This window comes from Pundamilia nyererei, unplaced genomic scaffold (genome assembly GCF_000239375.1).
Source record: "Pundamilia nyererei isolate P.nyererei 1_Seehausen unplaced genomic scaffold, PunNye1.0 scaffold00067, whole genome shotgun sequence".
NCBI lineage: Eukaryota > Metazoa > Chordata > Actinopteri > Cichliformes > Cichlidae > Pundamilia > Pundamilia nyererei.
In genome coordinates, this window is record NW_005187468.1 from 2,957,992 (window position 1) to 2,977,749 (window position 19,758).

The following is a 19,758-nucleotide window of genomic DNA, read 5'->3' on the forward strand; positions in this document are numbered from 1 at the left end:
CTAACCCTGACCCTAAACCTAACCATAACCTAATTGTAACCCTGACTCTAAAACCGCATTTTGAGGCTCAAAAAGGCCTTCAAATTTGTGCGGACCGGTGCGTGTGTCCTCACAAGTGACTGTTGGTTCTCACAAGTATAAGTAGAATGCACATTTCAGTCTTCACAAAGATAGTTAGACAGGAACACACACACACACACACACACACTTACCTGATGGGACTGAAGGGAGGTCCTACAACTCCAACTCCAGGAGCCACCGTCAGCTTCTTGGTTGTGCTGCCACTCTTCTTCAGGTCATCCACTGCTTTCTTTATCACTTGAGTCCAACTAAAAATATGGAAATACGGGGGGAAAATTATCCTGCGCTTTGAAATCAAAAGGAAACATGATTTATGAATACAATTCTCTTTGGTATTTACATTTTTACTTCTCCAACAGACTGAGCCACTAGTTCATAAATCTGAGCGCCGCTTTCCCAGGTAAATATCACGTAGAAAGCCTTTCGATCTGACACAACAGGAGAAAACAGCAATTCAAAGACTTATCTTACGATTAGAGTGACTTGCAAACTACTGTACTGTGGTGCACTGCTAACCTGTGGCCACATCACGGAGAAAGACTGAGTCCAGCTTAATAATTGGGCTCAGCATCAGCTTGCCGTCCTGTGCAGCGATGTTACTCTTACTGTGGCATTTGACGACCATCTTGTCATCCTGCTTCTGGAGGAGCACCAGTAAGTCCGCAAGCAACACACATTGCACCTCTGAAGGACAGGGAACAGAAAGAGTGGGACCTTCTTGCTGCGAGGCAACAGGCCAACCATTATGCTGCCTATTTGATTCTCATTAACTTGCCAAATTTCAGTAATTCAACTGAAATAATGCTAAAGGGGAAGTAAATAAATCACTCTGTTTCTGTCAGTCTGTTTCTTTGGGGGTTTTTTTGCCGATTTTGATGTTCATAAAAGAGAAGTGAAAGACATAAAATCTGTATGACGTTCTACAAAATCTTTTCTTCCTTTTAAAAATCTTTTTTAGTTTAAGTGTGAAAAGTATTACTTCGCAATATATTGAAATGTTTGACCTTGTTGCTGTGAAAGAAAGGCCTGTAATATAGCACATATTTACCAACGGCCTTTTCTTTGGTGACTTTCCATATCAGTGGGCCTTCATAAAGCATCTTCTTCTGAGTCAAGTCAATGTTCTAGTACAGACAGGAGGAGAATAACATGAATATGTTTCAACAAAATCTTGGAGGAAAAAAAAAAGGAATATTGCAACACTGTGTGCAAAAGACAAGTTTAGTTGAAAGAAACCCACCCTATATTCACTATAGAGCTCATTACTGGGTTTTAGTCCTGATGTGTCTAATTTGCGCTGGTATTCCCTCAGAGTCTGGGAGCAGAGAGAATGATTGTGAGTCAGACTGTGGTCTGTTTGATAACATAGCACAGAAAAAGATGTACTCTTATAAGCAGTGAGCTAAAGAAGTCTCAAAATTCATTTACAAAACTTCAATTGGTGCCAAGTTACCACGCAGCTGTTGGCTGAGTGGTGAATTGAGCATTTCTTACCAACAGGTTTTCCATCACTTTGACTTCCTCATTGACGTGGTTGAGGATCTTTCTGCAACACTCTGCACTCTTCTCAATTGCTGCCTTCTCCGTTAGATCCTCTGCAGTGAGAGAGAAATACAGAGATGAGAAAAATATGTCTTTAACAGCAAAGCCCAGACAAAAGCCATAAATCAAGAGTGTAACAAAACACTAACAAAAAACAAACAAACAAAAAAATAAACCCCACACCAAAACTTTCCATTGGTCCTCCTCGTGGTACCAACTTTCTGGTCACAGAGTCAAAGTACTCAAGAAGTGTTATGTTATAGTTCATACATCAACACCTGCAGAAGGGGGATATACTTTGAAGCAAGAGATGACAGCTATCATAAGGGCAATTAGTAACTTTCTTTGTTAACTCTGGCTTTCTTCCTTAGCTTTTGGGGATACTCTACGATACTCTTGGGGGCACCCAATCAGGGTGCTGCCTATTTCAGTGAGTTGTTTTGATGGAGGCATTGAAGAATATAAAAGATTTACTGCAATAGAACTCTGTGCTGATCCTTCAAACGAAGGAAGACAGGAATCCTGCTGAAACCTCTTTAGGCTGTAAATTCTCAAGATATGTTTATTTTACTTTAATGTCCCTTAAAGAACATCACAGTTCTATGCATTTTTAATTCTCTGTGTCACAGATTTAACAAGTTGCTGTAAATACTCTTGAGTTGTGCATTCAGAGATGCTCTTTTGCATATCTTGATCGTAAAATGATTATTTTGGCTACTTTTACTTTTCTATCAGCTTACAGCAGTCTGGCCGTTCTCCAATGACCTCTGGGTGTTAGGGCTGTGCGATATGACCAAAATCTCATATCCCGATATAGGAATTCTATCGTCCCGATAACGATATAAATTACAAAAATGTAAACTGTAAATTCTGTGAATCTCGGGCAGCTCGACTTGCGGGAAGTGTTTCCAGCTGCGCGTCATGTAGCTGGAGTCGAGTGTTTTAACCGATGCATGAAACTATACATTTTTAGTCATAAGTTGTAACGACTGCCGTTTCCTTTGTGAGTATTTAATACACAGCGTGCTGCGGGGAAAAGCCTGTTCTAACATTTGAGTCTAAGGTTTATTTTTTAGCACCTGGCGGCTCTTTTTTATTTCTCATCCGTAAATAATCTGGTCTTTCACGTGATTCGGTTTATTTTGAAAAGTCTCAACAGGATCTTGAGCTTTATTGTGAAAGGTTTATGTGAAACATGGTGTTACCGTTGTTGTTGCTAACCACAACGCATAAAAACAGGCGCTTGCCCGTCCGTAGTGTGGTTATATTAAATATAAGAGAAAGAGAGAACTTCAAGAAATTTATATAGCCACTACAGTGACCATCAAAACGATGAAAGAGAGGGATGATCTGATATCCTCATGTTGGTGTTGTTCCCAGACCATCATTCTGATTGGTCACTTGCAATGTTGATCCTGGTACAACATTTTCATGATGGTCTGGGAACCTGAAATATTGTCGTAAACAGTTTATTTTGCGACACCACGAAACAAACGATAGCGTAAAATGAAACAATAGACGTTTTTACATCGTCATCCGATATATATCGTTATATCGAACAGCCCTATCTGGCGTCAACCAGGCATTTTTGCTTAGAGAACAACCAGTCAATGAATATTTCTCTCTTTTTTGGACCAGTCTGTAAACCCAAGAGATGGCTGGGCAGGAAAATCACAGTAGAGCAGCAGTTTCTGAAATGCTCAGACAACCTCATCTGGCACCAAAAATCATGCCAGATTCAAAGTCATTTAAACCACCATCCTTCACCATTCTCTTCCTTGGCTTGTTATGTATATAACAAACAGAGCATTATATAAAGCAAGTGAGAGAGAAAGAGATTCTGAGCAGGAGGGAAATTCTTATGGATGATGCACGTGCACGTTCATGTATCACACCACAAACATCTATCATAATCATTGGTGATGGTGGTACTTCCGATTACATTTTCAAACCCAGATATACAGCATTATATAGCTGAGTAATATGATGATACACAGTGTAATAAAAATGCATTTGACTATCTTATATATCAGGAAAGAATAAATGTAAAAAGTAAGAATGTAAAGAAAGTAAGAATGCAATAAGTTTTACAATATCGATGCACATATACTGACACATGAAAGTGAGCAACAAACAGGCCAGGGACACATACAGACACACACCTGTGTTCTTTGCGATATTCTCCAGCAGCAGTGGGTACTTGGTCAGCCTCTGCATCTCTATGGGAATGATGTCCTTGAGCTGCAGCCTACGGCACTGGGGCTTACTCTCCGCCTCCTGAGAGAGACACACACACACACACACACAGTCAGACTAGAACACCTTTGTCACATTTTGCATTACTTTGCATCTGCAAAGTGCGTCCATGTATGTCTCTGTTCAATCTTGGGGGATATGTTTGTGTGTATGTGGTACCTGTATGAAAATGTTGAAGCGTGGATCTCGCTTCTGCCTGGTCTTGATCTGGTCCAGGGCCCATGACTGGTGGCTGCAGAACCTTGCTGTCAGTTTCTGGAACCACTCCCCCTCTGTACCACCAAACTGAAACACACGTGCACACACAAACATTACAATTAAAGATTGTGTTGTGGCTAGTTGGAAAAAAAAAAAATCATAATAATGAAGTGAGTCAAACTTGAGAAGTGCAGAAAAGGCCAAAATCCTTGTTGCATTTTTACAGTAATATTGTGTAAAATGAACTTGTTGGCACATACTGACTTTGTACAATATGCACAGAGAGAAAAGAGAAATATTGTATGATGAAATGAAGTGAAAGACTGTGACGACTCACTCTGTTGAGCACTGTGGTGCTGATGGATTTAACTATGAAGTTGTTATCCAAACGCTGTTTCTTAAGGCTCTCATAGAAGTTACCTGAAATTGAAAGTTAGAAAAAGACAACTGACTTATAAGTAGATACTGAGCATATTCTCTTTCCTAACACTGTGTTGGCAATTCAGGCAGCACTATGCATTCGTTTTGTATCTACACTTGGTACTATTGGCCAGAACAAATTTAGCATCATGCTTTTTTAACGACAGTGCCCTCAATTGCAGGTAGTACATGCAGTTAGTGATTTCACTAATGAGTAAGGAAGAGTGTTATTTGCATAATGGCATATTCGTTGAAGGAAGGGTGCTATATTCAGCTGTCTGGCTGTGTTTACAAATGCTTCTTTGCAGCAGCCCTTACTGTGCATTTCAGTGATCTCATCAAGGTTGGGGAAGACGGCGGCCAGCTCAGTTGAGGTCAGAAGCTCCTCTCTCTCCAATGGTCTGACAAAGATCACCTGAAGGACACTCAGCATTCGCACATGTGCGTGCTCTGTTGTAAACAACTCTGAGAGGAAAGACAGTAGTAAAAGTATGAGTGATTAATAGGAAATTTAAATATAGTCTATACAACAAACTCCTCTATCGTCTCATCAACTGTTTGTCTCTCCCTAATTACCATTTATGACTTCCTGCATTTTGGTCTCCTTCTTGGTCAGTTTGGACAGAGCCTCAGGAGAGGCCAGCTCCCTCCAGTTGGGTGGATCAGACTCAAACTCCTGCAGCCGCGGATCCACCTCCTCCACCTGCGGGAAAGGGCTGGTGGGGGAATGGCCAGGCTCTGGAGCGAAACTTAGTCCTTCTGGGCTGAAGAATGAATGTGGGGCGAGAGGGATTACTTCAGAACAAGAACTACAACTTAGACGAAATGCGACCAGTCAGTTATCAAATTATGTGACTCTTTCTGGCAGCACAGCTGGAGGCTGTTGGCTGTGGAACAAAAGTAGTTGTGAAACAGCTGGTCTTTCTAAATGCATATCAGGGACATGTTAAAATTAGATAATCTAGGTAGTAAATGTTCACTGAGAATAACACGATTTCAGTAGCTTGTGATAATTCACCAATAAATAACAGGCAATGGCTCAGATAAAACTGAGATTTTTTTGGCTTTAAAGTGATTCAAGAATAATTGAGATTAAATCTAAACTTTGAAAAACGCACCATTTCCTATTACTGTATAAAAATATAATCAAAGAAGAAACTGCAAAATTCTTTACATTCGAAAACAGCAAGTTAAGCTAATAAAAGGGCACTTAATGTTTATCAAACGGTCAATATTGACCGACCTCGTTCCCCTAAAGAACCTCGTTATCATTGTAAATGAGAGTGCTGTTTAAATGCTTCACTCCCTGATGCTCACAGCACAGGTCAACTATTAGAAAGCAGCCAATGTGTCAGGCAACTGTTAGTCAGTAACAGTGCCAGAGTGATCAATTTCAACAGGAGAAAACAGAAATGTGCCTTTTAAAATAATTTCCACTCATCCACACAATTAGCACTATTTTCCATGAATATTTAACAGATATTAACAGATATGCCTCCTAAGTGATCTTTACAGTGGTGAGCCAGGTGGCTTTAAGCCTTCAAAATTATTTTTTTATTTTTAAAGTGCTTCCTGATTATTTCAGGACTGCAGCACTGTTCCTACTTCAACTTGACATCCTGTCTGTCCCTGCTGTGCACCTCACGAGGAAGAGAGGCATTAAGAGAAGGTTTGCCCATCTTACGGATGGAGGTGTTGGGGGGTGAGCGGGGCAGGTGTTGTTGTCGTGGAAGAGGGTGGCTGCAGGTCCACATCGCTACGGGAGCGAGACTGTTTGGCCCGAGAAGAGCCACGCCGCCGTGATGACTGTCGGTCCACTCGGGCACTTTCACTGCGTGCCACTTTCCTACTGAAGGGGTTGAAGTTGGGAAAGGATGTGGGAGGAAGGAGTCAGTTTGAGACAGAATAAAGAGAAATGACAGGTGGAAACAAAAGAAAGCAGCAGGAAGAAAAGAGGAAAATGTGTGGATTTTAAGAGGAAAAGGGAGGCCAGAGAATAAAAAGAAAAAACAGAAAACATAGTAGAAGGAAAAGACAGCAGATGTACGTAGCAGATGTACATATGAAGATAGGTAATTAGGATGATAAAGAGGATGAGATAAATCAATAGAGAATTTACACAAAAATATAAATCACATCAGCAAAAGGTAGAGAAAAAGAAAATGGATAACAAGCAAATATGCATGATATGACATGCATATGTTTAGATAGTAAAAGTATATTTCATACACTGCATTAAACTGCCAATCTACAAAAGGTATGTTAAACTAGCCAGGCATTGCTTGTACTTTGTGGACTATACTGTACAAGTTTTCAGTTTTGCAACTTTAAGCTATCTCAGCAGTTCTCCAGTTTCACACAACATGCATAACAGCAACAACAAAAAATCCAGCTAATCTCAACAATCAGCTAATTCTTTCACAAGCAGGTTAAAAATGTTTCACCATGTTTATGTTACGTATCTGCAAAGCACTGTGAAGCTCAATGTGAGCATGTGCATGTGAGTGTTGTGTTCTGTGTTTGTGTGATATGCGATCAGTATAAGGCCTGAAGCATGTCCATGACTCTGTCAAGGCGCTGACACCCACCTTGTCTTCCGTCTGCAAAAACACGGGACACCACATTGTTACACACTCGCCTTTACACAACTATTGTAAGCCACAGTGACAACCATAACGTTCAAAAAGCACATCCCTCCATACTATCCTAAACTAATTTTAAAACCTCTGTCAGAATAGCATGCCAAAAACGATGCCAAAGCCCCTGGCACAACATTTAACACCACATACGGTGGAGACAAGCAGGACAAAGGACGGGCCCTGACCATGGCAACAGACGGAGACACCTTGAAAAGCACATAAAATAAAAAGCTCTAATGAACTAAAAACGCTGAACTAAATGTAGTGTCTATATTTGACTATTAATGTAATTACATAGTGTTAAGTTTTGTCTCAAGCCTGGCAGTAGAACAACTTGCCAATATTCAAATTCTTATAAAGCTTTTACTTTGGCTTAACAAGGCTAATGGCTGTGACTTAGAAAGAGTAAATATTGATGCAATGGCACTATTATGATCACAAATATGCAAGCATGGATAAATATGCCTTTTTATTGCCAACATGTACCTCAATCCCCCCCAAAAAAGATAGAATTGCACAGCGGATGTCTATATGCGACAAAACCTGCAATAAAGCTCTGCTGTAAACATCAACAAGAGATGCAAAGGACGCAGACACAAAAAACACAGAAGATATTTGAAAGAGCACACGTGCCATTATGGAGAAGAAAAAGGAGAGAGGGAATGAGGAAAGGAAAGGCAGAGGGCTGGAAGTAGAAGGCTGGATTTGGGTTCACCTGATCGGGGTCCATCTCAAGACTGAAGACTCTGTTAGCTAGCGAGCAATGGGCAGCATGACAAAAGCTAGCACACAGCAGGGACAGACTGCTGGGGGAGTTTTACCACGCTCGCCCCAGCCTCAGCAATTCAAACACATTTTGTTCCCCCACTTTACCCTGGTCATTCGTCTCCCATAAAGTCTAATTATAATCTGATTACAATCTCTAAATCTGTGAAATGCTTATAATCTCTTACTCATTACACTGCAGATATTACCTTACTCCCTAGACAATACTTGTTATTACTATCTCCGTCCTTCTCACCTTTCTTTCTCCACAGGCTCCTCAGGCGGGATGTCACTGGGTGAGATGGGCGAGATGGGCTCGATCGGCCCACCTGCAGGCCCAGAGGGCAAGTCATCTTGCAGAGTTGGAAGCTCTAAACGATTGCTTGGGACAGCTAGAAGAATTGAAAATTAAATTTAGCATTTTTCTGTTAAATAAAATTGACCTTCTGTTTTAAGCAAAAGAAATAATGGAAATCATTTTACAAGAACACATCAAATCACTCTGAAGGCTGGTATAATATAATAGTGATACAATTTTTATGTGCCCATAAAATGCCTGTGTGTTATATCTTGTGTACATTAGTACTGTCAGGGTGCGACTTTTAGGAGAATGTTAGAATTTAGCCCAAATCACAACATGTTTTCATTTTAGAAAAGAGTTTTAAACTTAAAACTATTTCTGGCCAGATAAATGTTTCACCATCATTTCAAATAATCTCCTGAAAAAGCATGTCATGACACCATGACAGCGGCAGTGCAATAAAATACTAAACAGGGACACCAAAACAACTGTGGTGTATCTCATTCATCAGTATCAATGAGCAACCTTACCATCACTGTGTGCCTCTATGGTAGTCGTGCTGGTGGCGTTGTTGCTTGGGGAATCAACATCTACCGCAGGTTGCACAGGAGGGACTAGACTCTGCTTCTTGTTCAACGATATAGTGGGAACTCCAGCGTCATTCGGGGTGGTTTTAGCACCAGGACCTTTGCGATCGACTGACCCTCTATCCCTGTCTGCTTGAGAGGACGAAGAAAAAAAACCCCAAACAAACAAAAAACCATGACCACAAAGAACCTCATTCACTTAACAACAAACAAACAAACAAAAAACAGCACACAGCAGATTTTGTAAGTCAGACAGACAGGACTTCTGCAGCTAACAAAAGGACTGGTTTGAAACAAAAAGTATATCAACAATGTTTTTTAGATTAATGCAAGTCTCTGCAAGGCACAAAACAAATGGGGAATCCTGAGTTAAAGTGCAAAGTCATCAACTACGAGATTTGGATGGGTATGGGTTAGGGGGCCACACAAGTGATTTTAGCCAACAAGGTCTAAGAGTTGAGGAACAACCATTTAGATTAGGAAATATTTATGAAAACTTATGACATTTTCAGTGTTTAAAGACTCAGTGCTAGTATAATATTTGTAAAGAACCACTCCAATGCACAACATCAATTAAACAATGCTCCACCCACATGCTTTGCTGTACTGATTCAGGACATGCACACATGCTTGCGGGTTAATTAGTACCATTCTCAATCTACAAGTTAAAAAGCAGAAGGGGAGGATTCTGAACAGTGACTACCTTCATCCACTTTAATTTTGGACTCAACTGTAACTGGAAAGAAGGGTAGGACAAAATATTTTCATATCCACATTATTCATCAACATCACTTAGCAAATTTTAAAAGTCAGTATATTATATAGTTTAGTATATTAATTATAACACAGGAAAAATAAAAACATTTATACACACCCATCCAGTTTGGTAAAACAGGAAACACTCTTGAGCTTTTGGTCTTTGGGATATCATCCTTACTCTTGGGCTGCAATATCACCAGGTAGGAAATTAAAAAATAAGGTAAAATTAAAATAAGATCAAAAGGCTGAAAAAATACAAATTCAACTACAAAATGGTTTAAGAAGAACACTGCAGGCCAATAATTGCCTTGCACTGTTCTGATTGTTGATGCATTTATTTAGCTTTCTAATAGGATACCAATGCTGTCAGTTTACCTTACCTTAGTCTTTCTAGTGAAGAAACCTCCTTTGGACTTCTTACTGTCAGCTGCCTTGTTTTTAACCCCGAGGTGTTTCATGTACAAGACCACAGCATTAAAGATGGTTTGGCTAGTGGAGAAACAAACTTGTGTTAATAATAATATATAGTTTTTAAACAAATGAACTTGCTTAAATTCCCAGAATATATATCTATATATATATATTGTATATTTAAAGTCCCTACAGACGCATGTGTCCTCACATTAATGGCAGCAAAAATACCAGTGTGCTTATTCTATCTCCAAGTAATACAGTTGAGACACTTGGTTTAAAAAAAAAGAAGAAAAAAAAAAGGACGAACTTCATGAAAGACTAGAAGGAAAGAGGGAGTTGGACAATTGCAGATGTCCAGAGGAGGAGCATGAGAGGAGGAGCTCAGAAGAGTGGGAAGGGAAAAAAAGAGACACAAAGAGCTGAGGAGATATTAAAGGAGCTAGGAAAGGGAGGAGACACTGGGGATGTGCATAGAACAAAAGTGCATCACATTACCAGACACTGCACAGTTTCTCAGAGTCTGCCGCCTGAGTACAAGGCGTACAATAAAGAATTTGAACTGAAGAGGACGAGGAGCCCTCAGAGAGTAGCCTAAAGACACTAAGGCATGCATGACAAGGTTAGTCAAATATATGCACTAAGAGAATATATTGTATAATAAGGACATTAAAAGAAAAATTTAATGCAAATAGAATAAAAACGAGTGCAGTGACAATACAGAAAAAATATATATTTTTGGATTGTATTTTCTAACATACTTCTACAGCAACATACATTTTGAAACAGTATGCCAAATGTTTGGCTGGACCACACCCAGGCTTGCAGAGGTCAAAGCTGCTACACAAAGAAGAAAAAATATATATACACACAACACCATTGACTCACCATTTATCCTCATCAAAGGCACCTGTTGATCTGAAAGAACAGAGACAAGTGTCAGCGATGTCACTATTGTAGACAGAAAAAACTAAACAAAGAAACAAACAACAAAAGTAATTCTGATGCTGCATCTAACTCACCTCTTCCTTTTAAGTAACATTTTTTCTTTCTCTTGCTCGACTAACTATGAACTCTGTTTTAGGCCTGTGGAATCTGAAGTGATTAAGCTTTTCTTGATACAACTCAAAACTGATTGTTATGCTGTTGGGGTCAGAGCTGCAGCTATTGATCATATTCTAAGAATCCACCAAAAAAGGAAAGAAAAACTAAAAATCGAAAACAAAAAAAAAAGATTAAAAGTGCAAAAGATGCTTCAAAAGCTACTCTTCTGCCTGTTCCAGAAATTTTAAACTCAATCTGCACACTTGGCGATTTGCAAAAGAAAAACCAAACTGCTGTCCTCAGTATCAAAAATTCTCTGCCCTGCTTTGTCTCTTCAGTCAGCCGCCTGCAAAGCAAAATCAGAAGTGCTCCAGCGCAGCGGAAATGTCTATTTAACCATGTTTTTGTCTGATGCAACATGCAGGCAAGACTGTGGAAATTGGATACTGATGTTTTGAGATGAACATAAAGGATGGGAGGGGTTTCCTCGGGATTTCCTTGCATAATCCAATCACATCGACTGGTTGCCTTGTTCGCTTCACCAAAGAGACCAATAAGAAACAGATGGGGTGAGGTCACTGTGTTGTGGTCAAGAATGGAGGGAGGTGTGTGCGTGTGAGTGCAGAGGGGTGACTGAGTGCGGGAGTGCCGGAGAGGAATAGCGAGCAGGAATGAATGGAGTGAGGCTGAATGAATCGTTTGTGCACTGGAGATAAAGATCCAACTGTGTGATAGTAATTGAGTGAGTCAAAACTGAATTATCACGTCTTTGATAGAGACTCCTTTGCAGGCTTTTTGTGTCTCCTCCACTCTCATCGTGGTTATATTCACAGGATGAATGCTGCTTGTGCACAGTGCACCTCTTTTCATTTCTGCTGATCTTTTTTTTCTCTCTTTGACAAGATGAAGTTAGACAGTCTTCTGCCCCTTTCCCTGGCCTCCTCTCCCTCTCTGTCTGACTCATTTCTTGTAGAGGATAACACATTGTGGTTTGCCACGGGGTCAAGGATAGATTAACTTTCCCCTAGATCTCTTACTTTCTTTCTTTAACTGTGTTCAGGGCAGGAGCTATCCAGCATCGATAACCCTCTGGCCCTTTCTTTTCCTTTGTCTCTTCTGCTGTCTTACCCCCTCCACCTCCCACTACCAGCCCTCCTTCAGTTGGCAAAATGCCAGGGGAGAGCCTTCCTGCCAGCGTGGCACTACTGACTCCATTTTTCTTCTCCGCTTCCTCATGTCTTTCTGGCTCTGTGTTTCAATCACAAGTCCCTTGTCAGCTTAATTTCATCAATTACCTGCTTTATAAGCTGTTTGGAAATGGATTTGTGCACAACTAATGCTAACGCTTTCCTTTTAAGGAAGTTTAGAAGCAAGATAAGGGAAAATTAATACAAAACTACCAGCTTTAGCCAACAGATCAGTCATCTTCATGTGCACAGCAGAAAGTGATAGCAGAGAAAATAGCTCCCAAGAACATCTAACAAAAAATTATTGTAATATGTAAAGTGGTTACCCATTATTAGTAATCGTTGGCATTTTAAGCACACCCAGCAGAATCTCTATGCAGAAAATGACTTGAACTTCACTTTGTGGAGGCTGGATACCTGAAATATTTGTTGAAAAGTGGAGTAAAACTCACTGTGTCTCAGACATCTTCTCTAGGAGGTTCTCAGCAACAGACTTCTCCTTCATATCCATTGGGATACGGTCGGTGGGATAGTGGCTGTCCACGTCATTTAGCTCAGCCTCACTGAGGGTCATACCCATCATCCTCTTTTGCCTAGGCAACACAGAGCAAGAGCAGAGAATCACGTTTAGCAAAAACATCTCAAACTTTTAACACTAAAAGGATAAAAGGAAGACAGTGTTGTGCAAAAGTAACAGAAAAGCACAGTCAGCTTTTGATCCACCATGTAATACCGACTGGTAAGTGTATGAGTAGCAATAGCATCATTTGTCAGCATCACAGTGATCCCCAAACACACTGCTAAAGCAGTAAAAGTACACCCAGATAGAAAAACATACAATAGAACCAGTCATGGACTGGTCTCTCCAGAGGTCAGACCTCAACAACATTGCAGCAGTGTGAGTTCATCTTGGTGAAAAAGTGAACAAAAGGCAGATAGCATCCAAAGAAGAGCTTTGGACCATTCCTGAAGAGTACTTAATGACACCTGTGCTTAGGTAAACAGAAATATGCAGGCCACTCTTTACCAAAATCCATATGAAGCACACTGATCTGACATTTGAGAGCAAGATGACAAAGGAAGGTTGAAGGTCATGGAGAAAAAATGAGTAGGTGATTCTATAATTTAAAAGGTTGCCCATTTTTTGCCCATTTCTCAGTCCTAGATTTATGTGTACCGTTTTAATGAATTAGAAAAACATAATGAACTTTGCAAAAGTCTTGAACCACAAAAGTCTTGAACCACCCCTCATTTTTTATGTGCAAACTTAAATTGAAATACGGAATATAAGGTAAAAACACAGTTTGAACAATTCAAAGAAACTTGAAAGTAAGTATTTAGTATGACCACATCTATCCTTCAACACTGCGTAAACTTCTTTAGCCGACTTTCTTGTCATTTCTTTAACATAGAATAGAGAAAGACAAGACAACCTTTTGTAGTGTTTACACATAAAGATTTCATATTGAAATCTTTATGTGTAAACACTGGTAGTTTTGTATTAATCTTCCCTTTAGTGACTAATGTGTATTAGTCACTGTTGCAATTCTAAATGGAGGAGGGCTAGATTTTATAAATTACATACCTACAATCAGGATATGCACGGTAATGTTAAGTTCACATAACTGTTGAATGTTGTCAAATACTAACATTCATAAATAGCTTTAGACCTAGAAGTTGAATCCAATTAATTACTTTAAAAAACTGTTTCAAGTTACTTGAGTAATGCCGAATTGTAGTTATTGGGTTAACAATGCAAAAGAACTGAGATGGTAATTTAAAGCAGCTCAGTGTCCAGATAAGTGTTGTTACACCTTTTAACTCTCATTTCCAACAACAAACAAAATAAACTTTTTGAGACCAAAATTAGAAAATTATTTTTCAGCTTGTTTTGAAGTAACTCACTGAAAATGTATCAAAGACAATAACAAGACAGATCATCAAACGGAAGCTTTCTTTTTTTTTTAGTGAGGAGAAACACCAACTATTATTGTAGTAATTTTTAAAAAATTAATTAACCAAAGTTTCAAGAATGTCCCTGATCACATACCAGCCATTAATCCCAACCCTGGATGTTCTAATCATGTTGTGAGATGCTTGTTGTGCATTTATAAACTTCTTGCCAATTTAGTAAAGTATGTAAAGACTGAGTAGAGTTCTCACCTGAAATCCTCCAACTGTTTGGCCACTTCAGCAACTTGGACGCTCTGAATGTCCTGAACAAAGCGCTTTTGGATATCATCTGTGAGCACATCTAGACGGGATCGATCTTAGGGAGAAGACGGAAAAGAGAAAGGAAAGAGTGAGTCAAAAACTAGAGAGAAACAAAACAACAATGCACTGACTTATATCTATAAACATCACTGGAAAATAACTTACCCAACTCAGAGTTTACGTGAGCTGGTACTGCCACTTTCAGAACCTGTAATGTGAAGCAAATGACAAAAAGATACAGAGTGAAAAATAGAAAAATGAGATACGATTCAGACAACATTCAGACTAACTGACAGTATGGATTCTCAGTTTGTTTTGTAAAACACTGTGATGCAGTAGCTAGATGTCACCACAGGGTGGCATTTTAACACAGGAAATATAGATAAGAGAAAAAACAGATACTCCAAAGGGGGATGCTCTGTGCTCATGTCAGCTCTGTCATTGACATGAAAATAACCACATGGGCCAACTTTACGTCAATAGGTTAACAGAGGGTTAACCTCCTTTTTTCAGTCCCTCCTTTTTCCACCCTGAAAGGAGGGACTGAGCGAAGATGATTCCTACTACAGGGCTTTCCCACGATCTCGACAGGAAGCTGTGAGGCTGTACGGGCTGGCAGGGAGTTTGACTCAACTGATAGACATGTACAGTGCATGAGCTCTGAGGAGCAAATATAACGGACAGTAATGTGGGCCAGGTGTGCAAGACAGATACTGTACAGACAAAGCAAACAAAAACAATGGATTCCTCTCTCATAAGTTCATCTTATTTATTGAGCTGAGCAGCTCAGTAAATTCATAATTTTAGAAAAACAAAACACAATATTGTACTGATCATACAAAGGCTACTTTTGTCTTACTAAGCTTGAAGTTAAGAAGCTCAAAGATAAGTTTAAACCTAAGAATTAAGAGAATATCAATGATCTAAAAATACATAGACAGGGAGCCAACCCTACAGTCTGTTATTATGGGTATATTTCAAATCATGCAAGCAGAACTTTGATAGTTTGATCATCCAGGCCATGAGCCAAAAGAATCTGAGGGAAGAAATCATTTTAGTGGTTATCAATTTTTTTTTACAGTGCAATTATAACTCCATTTACAGCAAAAGGTAAATAAGGACAGATAAGATAAAGAGTATAAAGAGTATAAAATACTTTGTATTTAATTATCAGAGTGACTTCATTCCCTCTCTGTACTGAATTGTTCTGTGGTTTTTTTTTTGTTTTTTGTTTTTGCATGAAGTCTGCAATAAATTTAATGTTTCAAGCTTTACATCTTTATCTCTATTTTGGCTATGAAAGGTATAAACATTTGGGCCAATTTTTGATAATCGAGACGGCTTTAAAAAAAGACAGAAATGTTGAGTAGTCTGCTACTTACTGCACCCTTGTCCAAGAAGGTTGTGTAAAAATCCCCAAACTGCTTTTTGGTCTCTTTGGCACTGAGGTTTTTGAAGAGCTCAGCATGGAGGTAACAGAGCTGACAATTGGGAAAAAGACAATTTTATTTAGTACTGAATAGCTCCAAAATCTTTTAAAATAACTACTTGTGCCAATTTATGACCACAGCTGTCACAATTTTATTTGACATGACCACTAAAGATCACAAACACCTACATCACATAAAGGCATGCCAGACATAAAAACCTAACTTCAGTTTGACTCAGTGTGCTTACATGTCTAACACAAAATGACTGACATCAATTTAATAGTTGAATCCTAATGACAGTATCCCATAAAGTAGTTATTGTCCCCTCCAGAGATTATCATGCACATAGCCCAACCTGCATTTGTCTAGTGGACGCACTATAACCCCAAAGCAAATTGAGCACGCAACCACTGATGCAAACCACATTTTCTTAAATGCTGCAGAATTACAAATATTTTGTTAACAGACTACACGACTCAAGTCGTGACAAACATGAGGGAAAAGCAGGGGGGTGATGGAGCACATCATGGGTGTGAAACGTGTAACAGTACCTGGGTGGGTCATGTTCTCTGCATGCAGAATAAAGGGAAAAGGACAGGCATGCCTTTGATCAGCACTGACATACACACTCAAACAAACCTTTTTCTCTATTCCCATGGGGGTTACTCATCGGTATTATGCATTCCATGGTCTCCAATTTAACCCCAACCAACAACTAATTCTAACCTTTATCCTAAATCCAAATATTAACTCTGAAAAGTAAAATTGGACTCATAGGTAAAACAGTCTTAATCCACACTGAGGTACAGTGGACATCAAAATAGCTGTTTCATGTGTTTCACACAAGCCAGACAGAAACTGATGACTATTATGATTTGGATTTCATGATTAGATCATATCTAAAAGGTGATATACTAACTCTGCATTTAGAGTTACTCATCATTATCGTCACTAACTTTGTAAAAATATCTGTTAACAGCAGCTGCTCTGTGGAAGCTTGTGTTATCTCAGTTTCATATAGCTTGTCGGCTGTAGTGGACCTTGCATAATGTGAGTTCTCACCAGGGGAGCAGGGTCAAACTGCAGAATGACATGTTGCAGGAAAACCAGCAAGTGGGTCGGCCGACTCTTCAACTGCTCTATGTAGTTAAAGGTGTTGGACCGGTCTTCCACGTACTGAGACAGACAAAAATAAATAGGTGTAAAAGGAGATGGAATAACTTATCTGAGATATGATGATCAAGTAACATTCAGTCCTTCATGTGCCACTGTTTTCTGCACTCACCTCATTCAGATCGTTTTCAAAATCCTCATCCTCAGCCCCGATGATGCTCATGGCTGGGTTAGAGCACTGAGGTCCAGACACACCCTGCTATGGAGAAAGAGGCAGGGAGGGGAAGAAAACAAAACAATTAGCAAAAGTTATGTGCTATACTTTGAAGTGGTAGGGTATCTCTTTGACGTCCTGGGCTCCCACTGAGCAGAGCCAGACATAAAGCCAGATGACAGTTTACACACAGTGAACTTTCCCAGTGTTCTACAAGTTCAAGCAGAAAGATGGGGAAAAATGTCACAGCTTCTAAACCAGCCTTCTGGAGAGATCGAGACAATCCTGATGGGCCATAATAGTTGTGGGGTCCTTGTATTAGGTAGAATCCCATTCATACAATCCAAGAAAGTCACAAAAATTCAATGCATTATTTATTTTTCACTAACAATGAGTGCTATTAAATAAAAATTTATAAATGCTTTTAAGGAAGATCTGTTCATTTTAAATTTAATACCTGTTAAATGAAAAGCTGGGGTATGCTTACCAATGTCCTTACTACTTCTTTTAAAAGGAACTATTGCTAACTGTATTTCTGAATTTGATTTAAAATTGTTTTTTTTAATGACTAGAAGACAATGCTTTATGAGACTGTGTTAATATAGCCACCATCGTTACACAAATTTAAAAAAAAAAGTAAATTAGACAAGATAGGTGTGGTTAGTACTGCTGCCTTACTCTAAGAAGTTCTGGGTTAAAACTTCCTGTTCTGTGTGAAGTTTGTGTTTAAATATACAAGTTTCGTTAACTGGTGATTCCCAGAAAGTTGATTCTGTTCATCTGGAGGCACCGTGGGAGAATGTTTCATCACTGACTTCTTCAGTCTCAGCTCCCTGCAGGTTTCTCCAACCTTATAAACAGTACAGTTGCATAACAATCAAAATAGAATGATGAACACAATCATCTTTCTGGGATTTACTTTAACTGGATTATTGAGTATGGATCAAGATGTTAAACGTGATTCTAAACTTACCATAGGTATGAACATGAGAAAAAAAACTTATCTCTAGAGTAAAGCACCAAAATGTTTAGGAAATCCATTTAGAGGTGCCCCCGGTAACAATTTGATAGACAGCTAATCACATATAGTTGTATTTTTGGAACTAAGTTAGTAACTTGACCTTTACTATCCATTTGCACAAATGAGGAGAGCAGCTACTTATACATATCCATCTGTGTGTCAGCTGGTTGGCTCATAATGAGTGAGGGATGCATTACATTTTGGTGAGGCTGTAATCGTTTTGAACTTATGAGTTTACAGTGAGTACCTTTATAACCACACTCAACCTTTTGGGAATTGAGGGGAATTGTTTTACGATTTTTACTCAATAAGAAAACATAGTCCAGTTTAGCACCAGGGTTTCTTCCCTCCATAGACCAGTGCTGTTGTAACATGAACTGAATGTTGCCTGCTGAAATAGGAAAGACATCATATGGATGGTGGCATATGCTGCTACAAAACTTGTATACATTAGCATTTATGGGGCCTTTATAGATGAATAAGACAGCCATGCCTTGTTGCATCTCCCATGTAGTACCATTATGGATAGAGGCTTTTGAACCATCTACTGAGAAACTATATGGCCATCTACTCTTAAACCCAGGGTATGGGTTCAAGTTTTCCCACTTTTCTTAGGTGAACCTTTAATTTATTTAATAGGCAATTATGGACCCTGTGACAAACTGTGTTCACTCATGATAGGTTTAGGAAGAATTCTGGAGTCCACACAGTGATTTATACGACTGTTTGCAATGCAGTGCTGGCTGATGACTTGAAGATAACAGGCTTTAAATATTGGTTTTCAACCTTGTTCCTTTTTTATTTTTTAGAGAGATTTCCTTGGATTCTACTTCTTCCTTCAATTCTCCCTGGGGTATAACATGCATTGGAAAATATCACATTCTCTGAAGTGTGTCCAGATTTTGTCCCTTATTTTTCCAGACTTGTGTTGGGTTCAGTAAAAACATTCTGCAGAAATCTCTCCTCTAGTTGGGACACAAGCTCTTCAGGTCTAAAAATGCAGCTCAAGTAATTGGAAATAAAATGTTTATTCTAATTTTTGCTTTAGAAAATGATGAATGGGAAAAAGTACATCAATTTAGCCGCACCCTTTTACAGCCCAAACTATTTCCTCTTCCCCAAAACACACAAACAACACACAGCCCTTGTATTCAGTCCTCTGAAGGTTGCAGACCCAGAGCCGCCACCAGGGAACACCCAATTACATACACACAGTCACACAAACACACGTTAAAAAGCTGCACTGTAGTGTTAGGTGAGAACACAAGGCACAGTGAGTACAGAGACAAAATGGTTAAAAACTGATTCATCTTAAAAACATAGGAGGGGGAAAAAGAAGAGAAAGTCATGACCAAATGTTAGCAAGAAGCATATTGAACGTTTCATCTAGCACCTCTTTAGTATAAGGACTCATTTACATTCATTCTTTTCTATTTAATTTTGTTTAAGTAGCATAGTACCTGTATGTATTTAGTGTAGGAGGGACTAATGATATAGAGCTTCACATTCTATTCTAGCCCAGAGTCAAGACTAAAGACAGTCAGATTTGGATAAGTGTTGTGTTTTTTACAGCAAG

General features: G+C 39.2%; 1 protein-coding gene across 6 annotated transcripts in view; it reads right to left on the bottom strand.

Moving 5' to 3' along the window:
* arhgef1 (Rho guanine nucleotide exchange factor (GEF) 1) overlaps nucleotides 1–19,758 on the bottom strand; it is a 39,027-nt gene that overhangs the window by 5,798 nt on the left and 13,471 nt on the right. The window contains exons 2-26 of one of the 6 annotated variants that reach the window (XM_005736173.1): nucleotides 17,120–17,203; nucleotides 16,897–17,010; nucleotides 15,787–15,885; nucleotides 14,570–14,612; nucleotides 14,354–14,459; nucleotides 12,643–12,783; nucleotides 10,848–10,877; nucleotides 9,929–10,037; nucleotides 9,664–9,733; nucleotides 9,493–9,525; nucleotides 8,733–8,918; nucleotides 8,158–8,293; nucleotides 7,086–7,097; nucleotides 6,182–6,346; nucleotides 5,074–5,261; nucleotides 4,816–4,962; nucleotides 4,415–4,497; nucleotides 4,039–4,164; nucleotides 3,786–3,900; nucleotides 1,576–1,676; nucleotides 1,322–1,396; nucleotides 1,130–1,205; nucleotides 598–765; nucleotides 422–509; nucleotides 213–329 (exon numbers count right to left, since the gene is read on the bottom strand). In XM_005736173.1, the coding sequence (XP_005736230.1) occupies nucleotides 213–329; nucleotides 422–509; nucleotides 598–765; nucleotides 1,130–1,205; nucleotides 1,322–1,396; nucleotides 1,576–1,676; nucleotides 3,786–3,900; nucleotides 4,039–4,164; nucleotides 4,415–4,497; nucleotides 4,816–4,962; nucleotides 5,074–5,261; nucleotides 6,182–6,346; nucleotides 7,086–7,097; nucleotides 8,158–8,293; nucleotides 8,733–8,918; nucleotides 9,493–9,525; nucleotides 9,664–9,733; nucleotides 9,929–10,037; nucleotides 10,848–10,877; nucleotides 12,643–12,783; nucleotides 14,354–14,459; nucleotides 14,570–14,612; nucleotides 15,787–15,885; nucleotides 16,897–17,010; nucleotides 17,120–17,170 (2,579 nt within the window). In that variant the 5' untranslated portion in view covers nucleotides 17,171–17,203. Of the gene's footprint in view, nucleotides 1–212; nucleotides 330–421; nucleotides 510–597; nucleotides 766–1,129; nucleotides 1,206–1,321; nucleotides 1,397–1,575; nucleotides 1,677–3,785; nucleotides 3,901–4,038; nucleotides 4,165–4,414; nucleotides 4,498–4,815; nucleotides 4,963–5,073; nucleotides 5,262–6,181; nucleotides 6,347–7,085; nucleotides 7,098–8,157; nucleotides 8,294–8,732; nucleotides 8,919–9,492; nucleotides 9,526–9,663; nucleotides 9,734–9,928; nucleotides 10,038–10,847; nucleotides 10,878–10,981; nucleotides 11,436–12,642; nucleotides 12,784–14,353; nucleotides 14,460–14,569; nucleotides 14,613–15,786; nucleotides 15,886–16,896; nucleotides 17,011–17,119; nucleotides 17,207–19,758 lie in introns of those variants that run through there. The other 5 variants (XM_005736174.1, XM_005736172.1, XM_005736176.1 and 2 more) reach the window with 5 other exon arrangements.